At 34.9% G+C, this 12,273-nt stretch overlaps 1 protein-coding gene across 1 annotated transcript; it reads right to left on the reverse strand.

The window, feature by feature from the left end:
* Nucleotides 1-2,489: 2,489 nt before the first annotated feature.
* IL2 (interleukin 2) lies at nt 2,490-7,219 on the reverse strand. Its single transcript, NM_001047130.1, is given in 4 exon segments — nt 2,490-2,632; nt 4,483-4,629; nt 6,923-6,982; nt 7,073-7,219. Coding segments are annotated over 4 exon segments (465 nt in total). The 3' UTR covers nt 2,490-2,521.
* Nucleotides 7,220-12,273: the final 5,054 nt, after the last annotated feature.

A 12,273-nucleotide genomic window follows, 5' to 3' on the forward strand; every position in this document is an offset into this window, starting at 1 on the left:
ACTAGAATCTTGAAAGGTCATAAAAGGCAACTTTGAGAGGAGTTTCATCTTTGGTCAAGTGATACAGCTATTCCAAAGTGATCTTACATTCACCTCTTACCAGGAATCCCCTGTGGTCAAACTCAGCTAGAAACCGGAAGGCAAGAAAATACATTAATGTATTCCACACAATTTGACTTAGCAGGATGAAGATCAGGATGGAAAAGGATATAGAGTTGTTTTTGAGGGAAAAGTGGAAGATACACAGGTCACACCTTCATTCCTCAGCATGTGCTCTCTTCCTTCCTTTGGGAAGAAGGTTTATACTCCTAGCAAAGGAGACACATGAAATCTCATCAGTTATTGTATCATTATAGGGTAATGTCAATTCAGCAATATTTTTCCTGTAATCTAAAATGTTAGGTATCACCAGTGTTCTTCACATAAAGAATAAGAGATGATGTCAAGTCCAACTTGTACTTTTAGTAAAGTACAAAAATGGAGAAAAGCAAAACTGCTCAAGTCTCTTTTCTGCCTCAGTAGCTAGTCATGAAAGTTGGTTAGTACAGCTGCATTCTTCCACTACCCTTTGCATGTTCCCTTTTACCCTCTGCTATTACTTTGGTTGGGTGGCATTATTTACCTGGTAGTATACTCCGTATCTCACTTCTGTGAAATCTGAGTCTTTGATATTCTTGAATTTTGAAGATTGTTACAGTTTTCCATTGACCAATACTACTAAGGATAGAAAGCTAAGAGATGCCCCACTGAATTTCCTGAGTTCCAAATATAGTGTTACCTATTGTGTAGTCATTGACTGGTTCTATAGAAGGCACTGAATTTCCCCCTTTTCATCAAAATCAGTCACCCTGCTCAATACGGTCCTTTACGTGCTTGTTGGTTCAGCTATATGAAGAACCCCTAAATGGCCAAAAGGTAATCTCAGCCATTTCATCAGTTTTCTGGTAGAAGTCAAGGCACCTGGTAGAAGAATGCCTCATTGAGCACTAAGGCCTTAAAACTGCCCAAGATAAGATTTAATGGATGAGATGTGGAAAAAAAGAAAAATCTTCCAAGTGAGGTATTTAATGAGAAGGGTCCCTTTTACTTCTACTCCTTGGCAGTTTTGAAGAGAGGAACGACTCCTTCAAAGCTGCTGAAGAGGCATTCTGGTTGCCCATGTATGTTTTTAATTGTATGTTGATAACTTTTTTCCCCTTTGTTCTCTGTCTGGGGTCATCATCATCAAAAGAATCTAGGTAATCATAATTTTTATAACTATTGTTTCTGTGGCAACTAAGTGCCACAGCCATTTGACCTCACAACATCTTGCCCTCCATCTGCATTTCATCCCATGCTACTATTGATGTTAAGTTGAGTAATCATGGTGCTACTACATCCCATAGATTTCCCATTTCCTATTATCCTTGTGTTCCTTGAATATATGGACAACCAGTCCCAGAATCCTATTTTGAGGGTTTCTTTTCTGGGACTATTTCTGATACAATTACTGTATCTGAGTCCCAGCAGGAAACAGATGGCATACTCAATTAAAAGGAGGATTTAATAAAAGGACTATTTAAAAAGCTATGGTCAGAGTACAGGGAAACTGCAAGGGGTGGTAAAAGTACCCTGGAGTTGCTAACAGCACACATACCACCCTCCCTAGGCTTAAAGAGAGAAGTGGAAGGGAAGATTACCAGAATCACTTAGAAGGAAAAAGTATACAGAGTGCCACCTGGAGGTAATCTGGGTTCTTTGGTTGAGAGGCACAGCCATCCTGGGTCTACTCCACAAGGAGGGAGTCAGAGGAATCTCTTATGTTCCTCAGAGTTCCTACCAGCGCTCCCCAATGGCAGGACCCAATGGAAAGCCAAAGGGCAGGGAAGACCTTTGATATAGGCCATACAGGTGAGCCTCCTCATGGCACTGGGCAAGTTGTAAGATAATGGAGAATTCGTAGCCGCACCAAATCTGTGAAGAGTTTCAAGAATGTTTGTGTTTGGCATTTTGTTTAAGAAGAAGGAAAATATAATCTGCTAAGAGATATTCTCAGACCAGAACTAAGGGTCTGATCAGCCCTTGAAAGGACAAAGCAAGGGCCTTTGAGAAGTCTACATCTCTGTTCTACATATTTCTTCAGAGGAAGAGTGACTTTTGTAAGCATCTTAGCCATACTGCAGTTCACACAAGTAACTAAGAAATATTTAAATGCTTACTCTGTGCTGTTTCCAAAATAACAAATATCCAGGCTTGTTTATATTTATCAAATTTACTAAATAGTTTTATTAACCAATCTACATATATATTATATTCAACATTCAACATAATATAAATACTTTGGGATAAATAATTTAAGTGAAACCATTTTAGAGCCCTTAGGGCTTACAAAAAGAATCTTAAAAGATCCATGTTTATAATCTTAAGATTAAGAATAATAGTTACAATAGGTAGCAAACCATACATTCAACAATAAATATAAAATTTAAATATTTAAATAAATAGAAGGCCTGGTATGTTTTAAGTGGGAAGCACTTAATTATCAGGTCAGTGTTGAGATGATGCTTTGACAAAAGGTAATCCATCTGTTCAGAAATTCTACAATGGTTGCTGTCTCATCAGCATATTCACACATCAGTGTTGTTTCAGATCCCTATAAAAGAAACATGTTAATTTTTTAAAGTACAGAGTAGTTTACCTTATATATAGTTATTCCCAATTGAAGTCTTATAGGCCTATTGCCTTTATTTTCAAGCTTACCAAACATATTAATTATTCACATTTTCTTGAAATGATCAAAATGAATGCCAAAATTACATATTTTGTTATGATACCAAATGATAGTAACATGGAAGCTGAGATTTTCCTCATTTGTTAATTCAGTCAATGAACACAAAATTTTTTTCCCTGAATTGGGTGCAAATAAACATTTAAATAAAAACAGATCTAGACAAATATTAAATGCTGGATGTGAAATAAACTTGATCGCTTTTCCTCTGAATATGTACCTATATTTGTTTAAGTTAAATGTATGAATTGATATGCACATTATACTTCTTTTCTAAATCTTGATTAGAGTCTCCTATTTTTCTACTTAAGTGAATCTCCTTATATTTTCCCCAAAGCAGAATAGAACTAGCCTAGAGTAAGCGAGGACATGCTTCTGTTTGGGAGAAATTTGTGTGAAGAACATCTTCATAAATACTTATACCTACCCCCACCCTATCATAGTATCAATACAGGTGAATTTAACAACTTTTGAAAGTTTAAACATTGGAAATTTTGTTCTGTGGACTGGCTTTTTAGAAACTAGGCTCCTCTGCTGAAAGAAGCGATTTAAACGCTTCCTCTAGTTGATAAGCTAAGGAGGAAATATTTTGATATAAAGTAATACTTAAAAGACAGCTTTTCAAATTTGAAGTTATTCCTACCCTGGGAACAAAAAGCAAGTGAGATAGAGTGTTCCTTTTAAATAAGTATTCTCTTTAAATAAACTGTTACAGTGTTCTGTACCCTCTTAAGCATAATTATTTAAATATTGTAATATCTTGGGTTTTTTTTATTTTAAAAAGTGTTTGGCTTTTGAAACACAGTTTTCAGATTTTTGCATGGTTTTGTCTTAAATTTGTATCAAGAGTTAAGAATGAGTTTTCTGATGTTAACTATTTTAGAGTAAAACTCTTGCCATAGATAAGGAACTGAATCTGTCAGTGTCTAGATGACATTGATCTCAATGTATTTTTTAAATTCAACTGAAACAGTCCACTAATAAGTGATTCATTTGGACACAACTGGAGTTACTTTTAGAAATGTCTTTCTATTATTATACTTATGCTGCTTATTTAGGATAGCTATTAACTCATGAATTTTATACCTTAACAGATGGGATATAAAAAGAGAGAAGGGAATGTCTTTTACATCACCTGAGTCCCTTGCATATTTTTTGCTTCCTGTGCATTTAAAAATACTTGATTCTGAAAGTGGGATTGCCTCTAAAAAGGTTGTTGTTTGTTTAGTCCACTGGCCATTGTAATGGCTCCAGGTTTTTTTTTTTTAAGACAAATCTCTTATGGGTAGTCCTTCTATCAAATGATAAGGAAACACCATTTGAAAAGCATTTCAGGTAATCAGTATTGACTATTCCAGTAAATGATCTGAAGGAATTGAAAAATATATAATAAAATCTGCCTGCTTTCTGTGAAACTCAATTCAGTACCTTCTCTCACTCCCAGTTTTGTGTTAATGTGAAAAGTGATGGAGTTTGGGATGAGGCTTGTCCATTAGTAGATGGTAGGTGCAAACTCTGTAGCTTATACTTCCCAGTTAGTTTATCATCTAACATTAGAAACGATTCACGTTCACAGTGTACTTAAAATGTAGGCTAATTACATGCATGGGTACGTTACAAATACCAAAAATTTTATGTCACTTTGAAATGTGGTACTTTTCCCCTTCCATTTTTTTTTTTTTATTTCCAGGAGAGCAAATAAAGTAATGCCTTACCTTTAGTTCCAGAACTATTACGTTGATATTGCTGATTAAGTCCTTGGTATCTCTTAAGTGAAAGTTTTTGCTTTGAGCTAAATTTAGCACTTCCTCCAGAGGTTTGAGTTCTTCTTCTAGACACTGAAGATGTTTCAATTCTGTGGCCTAGAATAATAATTATCATCAGCTCAGTTTCCACAGAGGTCAGAATCAGAAATTAATTTCTAATTTATTTTATTTGGAGTAGCAGTATGTAGTTTTTACCATTCTCTCTGTTCTCAGTATCACTGTAAAGATGGACCAGTAGAGTTTACATTATAAAACTGGAAAAACTGGGGCTCAAGTACCTATGACTAGTGTTAAGTGATAGTTGACTCACTGGTTTTGGATTAATTTGGCTTTGCAAAATGTTAGCATTTCTGCATCTAAATGCAAATTACAGATGTAGGCTGATTACTTTTCCAGTCTGCATAGAAAATCATTAGAACCAGATCAGTTAGAATATGGAAATATAAAAATCACATTCTATGATTATAATATTTGATAATCTAAGAGTTAAGAATCACAGAATGTTAAGAGACAGAAGGAACTATTGGATGCCATCTATCACAATCCTGACATTTTACACTAGGTAACAATAATCATGTAGTAGTGGCTCTCGATATAGCCTGGAGCAAGACACATTTAAGTGTGTCTAAATTTTTACTTTTCTACAATCACTACATTAAGATGCATTTCAAAAATATTTGTCCCAATAAAATAAAAGATTATAGTACTTTGGAAGGACTTTTGAACAGGCCTCCTGGTTCTATATTATATATAATATTTCGTATTTCTATGGTATATTATAATTTAAAAGAATTTTCTCCAAAATAGGCCCATTTACGTCTCACATCATCTTTTGAAGTAGGCAGTGAGGGATCATCTCCATTTTTAAAATAAGGATGCCAAATCTCAGAATTTGACCACATAAGTAGGTAGAGCCAGAATTAGATTTCAGTTCTTTCTCATTATAGCATTAACATAGCATCCTTGGAATCAAATATTTTTATTAGTTTCTAAAATTTTTTGTAAATGTGCAATGAGGGTTAAACAAATGAATAGAGTTTATCATTACTTTTGTTTTCAAACTGTTAGATTTCAGTGAATTCTACCACCCCCTAAATTATGCACATAATATCGTCTTTCTAACAATCTTTAGTGGGAAAGGTAGGACAAGACAATACCGATCCCCTGATATGTCCATCTATTGTGCTTTCAATTCGCCACTACAAATTCTACAAATTCGGGGTTAAGTTTTTGGCATGAACAATGAGGAGAAATTTTCTTCAGGAAACAGCATCTAGTGTCTTTATGTTGCTGGAGTTGCATTACGTGGCTCTGTTTAAACTAGAGTAACATCTGTAAGCTGTCTCCTTTACATCTTTCAGAAGAGTAGTTTGAAGCAGATTTCCCTTGAATTAATAGAATTTGAGTCAATGGGATTGCATCTGTGTCCCCTTAAATCCTATTATTTTCTGGGCTTGGATTCACCCTGGCACAAGCCCTTTCTGGCACCAAATTTTGTTCATTCTCTCTTAACTGGCACAGCTACTAGGTGGCTTTGCATACCGAATGTAACCTAGGAACTTGGATGATTATGCTTATGCTGTATCTGAATCCAAAAACCACCTAATGAAGCTTTTAATCTTGGGAAATAAGTCATATAACATTATAAGTCTCAAGTTCTATTGGTAAAAAGATAAAAATCCAAAATTTCACTTTGTATTTCTCAGTAAGAATTTTATCTTTAATACTACTAATAATAGCTAATGCTTATATGGTATTTACCTTATGCCAGACACGGTTCTGAGTGCTTTACATTTACTTACTAATTCTCACAAAAGTGTATTAAGTATATACAGTTAGTCATTTAAGTAGACATGAAACTGAATCACAAAGAGAGCAGGTAATTTGCCAAAGGTCATGAAAGCTAGGACATGGCAGAGCTGAGATTTCACTTGAGATATCTGGCCCCAGAGTCTGTGCTATTAGTTAGTGTTATGCTGCCTCTTACTTAGGAACCTTTCCTAAAACAAGGAAAGATTTTTTAAGTTGGGCTTCTTGGAAATAGATTTTGGTATTTTACATACTAAAGTGGCATAATCAAATATTTTAGAGTTTTACATTTTTAAATGAAACCATAAGTCAACATTTTTGTTTAAAATTGTCTTATCAATAAAGTGAGAATATTATTTTTATGTTTTCTTCCCACCCCCACCAATACACAAATATATGTAAAAAATATAGGTAAAACTATTTTAATAGAGGCTTCATTATCAAAGTTGGGTTTTCAAAAAAACAGAAATTAAAGTTACTCTTTACCTTAGATAAGCTGCTATTAATCCCATCTGTGCAATTTTTCATATTACTTTGAATTTTATTAAAACAGAAATTGAACATAAAAAATTGTACTTACCTTCTTGGGCATGTAAAACTTAAATGTGAGCATCCTGGTGAGTTTGGGATTCTTGTAATTCTAAGAAAGTATAATACATTGTTAATTAAGAAATGATCTCCAGCTAGATTACTAAATGTAATAATTTTAGTAAGAAAGAAATATACTTACATTAATTCCATTCAAAATCATCTGTAAATCCAGCAGTAAATGCTCCAGTTGTAGCTGTGTTTTCTTTGTAGAACTTGAAGTAGGTGCACTGTTTGTGACAAGTGCAAGACTTAGTGCAATGCAAGACAGGAGTTGCATCCTGTACATTGTGGCAGCAGTTGAGGTTACTGTGAGTAGTGATTAAAGAGAGTGATAGGGAACTCTTGAACAAGAGATGCAATTTATACTGTTAATTCTGGAAAAATATTATGGGGGTGTCAAAATGTTTTACATATTACACATATTTTCAAAGACTTTACCTGTCTGAAAAAACATTACCTTCATTTTTCCTCTTCTGATGACTCTTTGGAATTTCTTTAAACCCCCAAAGACTGACTGAATGGATGTAGGTGAAATCCCTCATGGTTACATTAGCCCACACTTAGGTGATAGCTCTAATTCATGCAATTAACGCCTTCTGTATGAAACAGTTTTTCCTCCTTTCTTTAAGGGGGTGGGGATACAAAAGTAACTCATGAAAATTTTCTCTTTGTCATAAAACTGCACTGAACATGTGAGTAGCATATTGTGGTGGACAAGAGCAAGAATAAATAGATGAAAAGAATAAATGTTTAGATTTGTTGATTAAACAGGAAGTATATTGGTTTCCTGTTTCAGAATGGTTTTACCTTTTTATCCACACAATGAGCTAATTGTATACAATAAGATAGATTGCTTCTTACATGTCAGCTAGAGAAATACTAAGATTAGAATACATAAAATGCTTATTGAGCTTGAGGTACTATTTTACGCTGTTTTAATTTTAAAATGTTTATATGTCTGTTTAAGTGTTTTAATGTCTATTGTACGTTTTTTAAAGGGTGCAATTGTTAAATACTCAGAAAAAGGTTTGCATTCAAGGATACTGATGCTAGTTTTATAATAGACTTTGTATGTGTTATGTGTAAACCAGTCCATGTTTCTCATTTTTATGTCTTTACCTCTTTAATGGATTTTTATTTATTCTCTAAATCACCTGGGACACTATGAATGTAACCATAATAGTTACGATCTTTTTTTTAGTCAGATTGGGATATTTAGGGTAGGAGTTCATTCATCCTCAGTAGCATGCACAAACTGTCTGAACAATTGTATGGGTATGTACTTGTAATTTAACCTGGGGACACTTGAGGAGATCCTCTCTCAGAGAGAGTCCTTGTAAAGCTTCCATTCTACTGCCTTATTTATTTCTTACCCGACCTTTTTTTTTTTTTTTAAAGATGGTATTGTCTGTGTTTTTGTTTGTTTGTTTAAGACAATATTGTCTGGTCTTTAAACAGACATTTATCTAGCACCTATAATGCCTTCAGGTATATAGAAAGAGAGAAAAGAGAACAGTGTACAGGCAGGCATTTAGTCTAATTTAAGTCTTACAAACTTGTGAAGTGATGGCTCCTATTTTGCAGATTAGAAAACTGAGGCTCAGAGAAGTTAAGTAATTTGCTCTAGGTCACTCAGCCCTTATTGCCAGTAAGGGGCAGAACAAAGATTTGAAAAGAGAATGCTCTGACTCCAAAAATCCACTCTCTTACCATTTCTATTTTCTCAAAGAACCTGATTTGTAATAGGGAAGATATATGCATACACAAGTGTAGTCCTGGGTGATAGGTGATTGCTGCCCCAAGGGAGGTGGATATAAGGAATTTCGAATAAGGAACAATTAATTTAAACTGGATTTTGAGGAGGGTGCATAGGCAGGAATGATTAAAGCAGTCTAAGGAACAGTCAATTGTAATCTTTTACAAAGAACAGAGAAAAATGGTTCAATAAGTTTTCTATGCATTAGGTAATGTTCAGAGAATATAAAACAAAAATAAAGATTGTAGTCCCTCAAGTAGAAAAAAATGAAGAAAAGGTCAGATTAGGGCCAAATCTCATAAACTCTTTATTACGAAAAAATGCAAAATGTCTCTCTACATTTCAGATCAAAATCACATTAACACTGTTATAAGGGGAAGGCTATTTGGTAGTTTGTCATTTATTTAATATAATAAAGTACAGCTTTATTATACTTGTTTTGCTTCTCTAAAGAGTTTCAGTGTCTAATCCCAGCATCATCACTCAGGCCTTTACCCTTCCAGAATGGAAGAATTCAGGCCCACACATTTTCCTATGTGGGGGCTTTTCCAATGAGGTCTTTGATGTTCTCCAGTCTTGATATTTATATTTCTCTGGCTATTTCCATTAGAGAATGGGGCAATATATGGCTATATTTCTGGGACCCTGTAGAAAACTGAGTTCTTAGACCCCTAGTATATCTCTACTAATGCACAGTAGGCACCATTATAGAAGTTGGCTTTTTCATTTCTTTCTTGAAATACTTGGGGGAAAAACTACATTCACTGTGACATACTTTCGCTTTCTCACATCTGACATATCAGCTGGCTTTCCTGGTTATAGTGGCAATAGTCAGTAGTAGACTGCTAACTACCACGTGTGTCATACCTCCTGCTTCTCCTTTTACTATGCAGAATTTTACTATTAAACAAGAAGCTATTTTTAGTTGCTTAGTATTGTTTGTGACAGCCTCTTAGACTCAAGAGTGGCCCAAGTCCTTTCAAAAGGGCAGCCCCTGTCCCTGAAGCTGCCTACCTAAGAGGTTGCTCAATGTGTTGCACATATTGTCAGTCCATCAAAGCTGACTTTCAAGGAGTCTGCTTCCCATAAATTTCTTCTTACCCTCTTTCACAGTTTTGTAAAACTTTAATTTGGTCTGTAGCTTGATGCCTATGTTAATTCATCTCTTGTCCGTTTCTATAAAGGCCTCTTGGTGCTTCAAGATTCAGTTTTGTTCCTTTCAAATTAGGAATATATTGTTGGACAATTTCCATACCATCCAGAGATAATTCAGCTAGAAGCTCTGTGTTTCCTAGGAAAATCTGAATGACCTCGGACATAGGTTGGTGATGCATTTGTCTTTATCAGCCCTATGGCCCTCCGTAATGAAATACCACTTTTGTAAATCTGTTTATGATCACAGTTATGTCTCTGTGGTGTGTGCTCTTCCATGTGGCAAATTTTAGTAATGTTCACAACCTTTTGGGATTGAAGAATTATTTCCCTGGTACTTTCAATTTTGCAAAGTATTTTCAAATTTATTGTCTCACATAGTCACATTTTACTGATAAGAAATTTGACATTGACAGAGGTTAAAGTGGCTTACCCAAGATCACATTCTTAATTAGTGTGAAGTTAGAGCAAAAACTCAAAGCCTCCCTGACCCCTCATAATCTCATCTTTTTCCAGTGTAAAATAGTGATGCTAAATTCTGGACCCATTAGGCTACATAGAGTAGGATGAATGATATTGTGCCCACTATTCCATCTCACTTCACTCTATCAGTGGCAGCTGATGATTCAGGGAAGGCATCATCCATCTTCACCTAAACAACCCTTTGAGTAGCCTTAGGACTTCTAAGAACTTGGAGCAGCTGAATTCACACAGAGCTACAAATGCTGAGCTTTGCTCATGTTTTTGAATCTGTTTCTGGGGTCTTTTAAAAACACCAGAACACTTGATGTTTTCTAACATTTCTCAATATCTGAAGTTAGACAATGATTGTATCCACTGTGGATTTAAGCTGCACTGTGCTTTTCAGAGTGCAGTGTTAAATAAGGCTAACATGGAAATACCACACTAAGCAGTTGTCTGCATTGGCAGCCAAGAGATACCTTACTACTTACATGTGATGAGAAGGGAAGAATCTTCAAAACCTTTGGAAATTTACTTTTTGTGTAAATATGAGACCCCTATGACAAGTCACACAGCAGTTACTAGAGGTAGAATATGATAGTCTTCTGACAGTAACAGTATTGGATTTGCAAAGCACTTCAAGTTTATAAAGCACTTTCACAACTATTTATCTCATTTCACATCTTTTAATTTACCACAAAATAGTTAAGGAGAGAAACGTGTGTTTCATATGGCTAGTATGTTTTTTCTTCGTACATTAAGAATTAAGCCTTACAACTGATAAATACTAGCTTTCTCCTCTGCCAAGATAAATGGTTTTATTAAAATTTTGTGAAAATAAAGTTATTTATATCTGCATCTAATTGTTTTTCCTATCTTATTTCTAAGTTCTCTGTTAACAGTTTGTTCTTTTCTTCTATAGTGGCTTTGGGTGTACCATTGACAGAGAGTCTGTTGTTCGTTATTCCTAAATCGTATACATATTTTAAAGATTCTGATCTGATTTTTTTTAATTTTAAAATTTATAACATTGTCTAGTTAGGAAATAATACGTATTGATTATAGAAAATGTGGGTGATACACAGAATCTAAAAAAAAAATCAAAAAACAAAAATCAACTGTAATCTAATCTGCTAGAGATAACCATTGTTAACATATTTCATTTCACACTTCTACAGATCAAGGGTGAACAATTTACTATAAAAAACAATAATGCTAGAGAATAGGAGGAAGTCAAGCAAATCAACACATCTATAGGACCCATTCATGTAACCCATGGATATAAGGGGAGGGGCCAGCCTCTGCAAATGAGATGCATCTATAGTTCTCGTTACTGGGAAGAGAGGGAAAGCTTTCCATCACCTCATGGTAACTGTGCATTTTTTACTGGTAGAGCTTCTAGAAGTTGTTACATAGGTGGCTAATTTTAGAGTCATTTGCCTCATATATAATATTTTTAAATGTGTGAATATGCACCTCATTCTTAATTCTCTTCTCTATCCTTGACCTGTATCAGGCTAGTCCCACAGTATTGGACAAACAGCTCTGGACTTCTCACTGGATGATATTAGGATTCCTGTAGAGTTCATTTCACCTCTTAGCCCAAGTTTGTTGGCAGACTAACCCGCACAGACCTTCTGTCCCTTATAGGGTTGGATCTTCTGTTTCCTATAGTTTAGACTAATAGGGTAGACTATACTTGGATTATCTGACATCATTTCTCAATGAGGATAACTTGGGAGTATAGCTTACAACTTGTAAGAGCTGAGGTAATATAATGCTTTCCTGCCAGCAGTCCCTGCACTCTAGAATAGAGAACAACCAATTAATCAGAAAAAAAAAAAAAAAGAAAGAACAAGCTCCACATTCATCCCAGGCTTATATAAGTCCATTGGTACAGGGGCAGCTATGAGATACTGAATTACTTTGGAACTTCCTAAATACCTAACTCTCTTTAGTCCCAAAGATAT

The sequence above is a fragment of the Macaca mulatta genome, chromosome 5, assembly GCF_049350105.2.
Source record: "Macaca mulatta isolate MMU2019108-1 chromosome 5, T2T-MMU8v2.0, whole genome shotgun sequence".
Lineage (NCBI taxonomy): Eukaryota > Metazoa > Chordata > Mammalia > Primates > Cercopithecidae > Macaca > Macaca mulatta.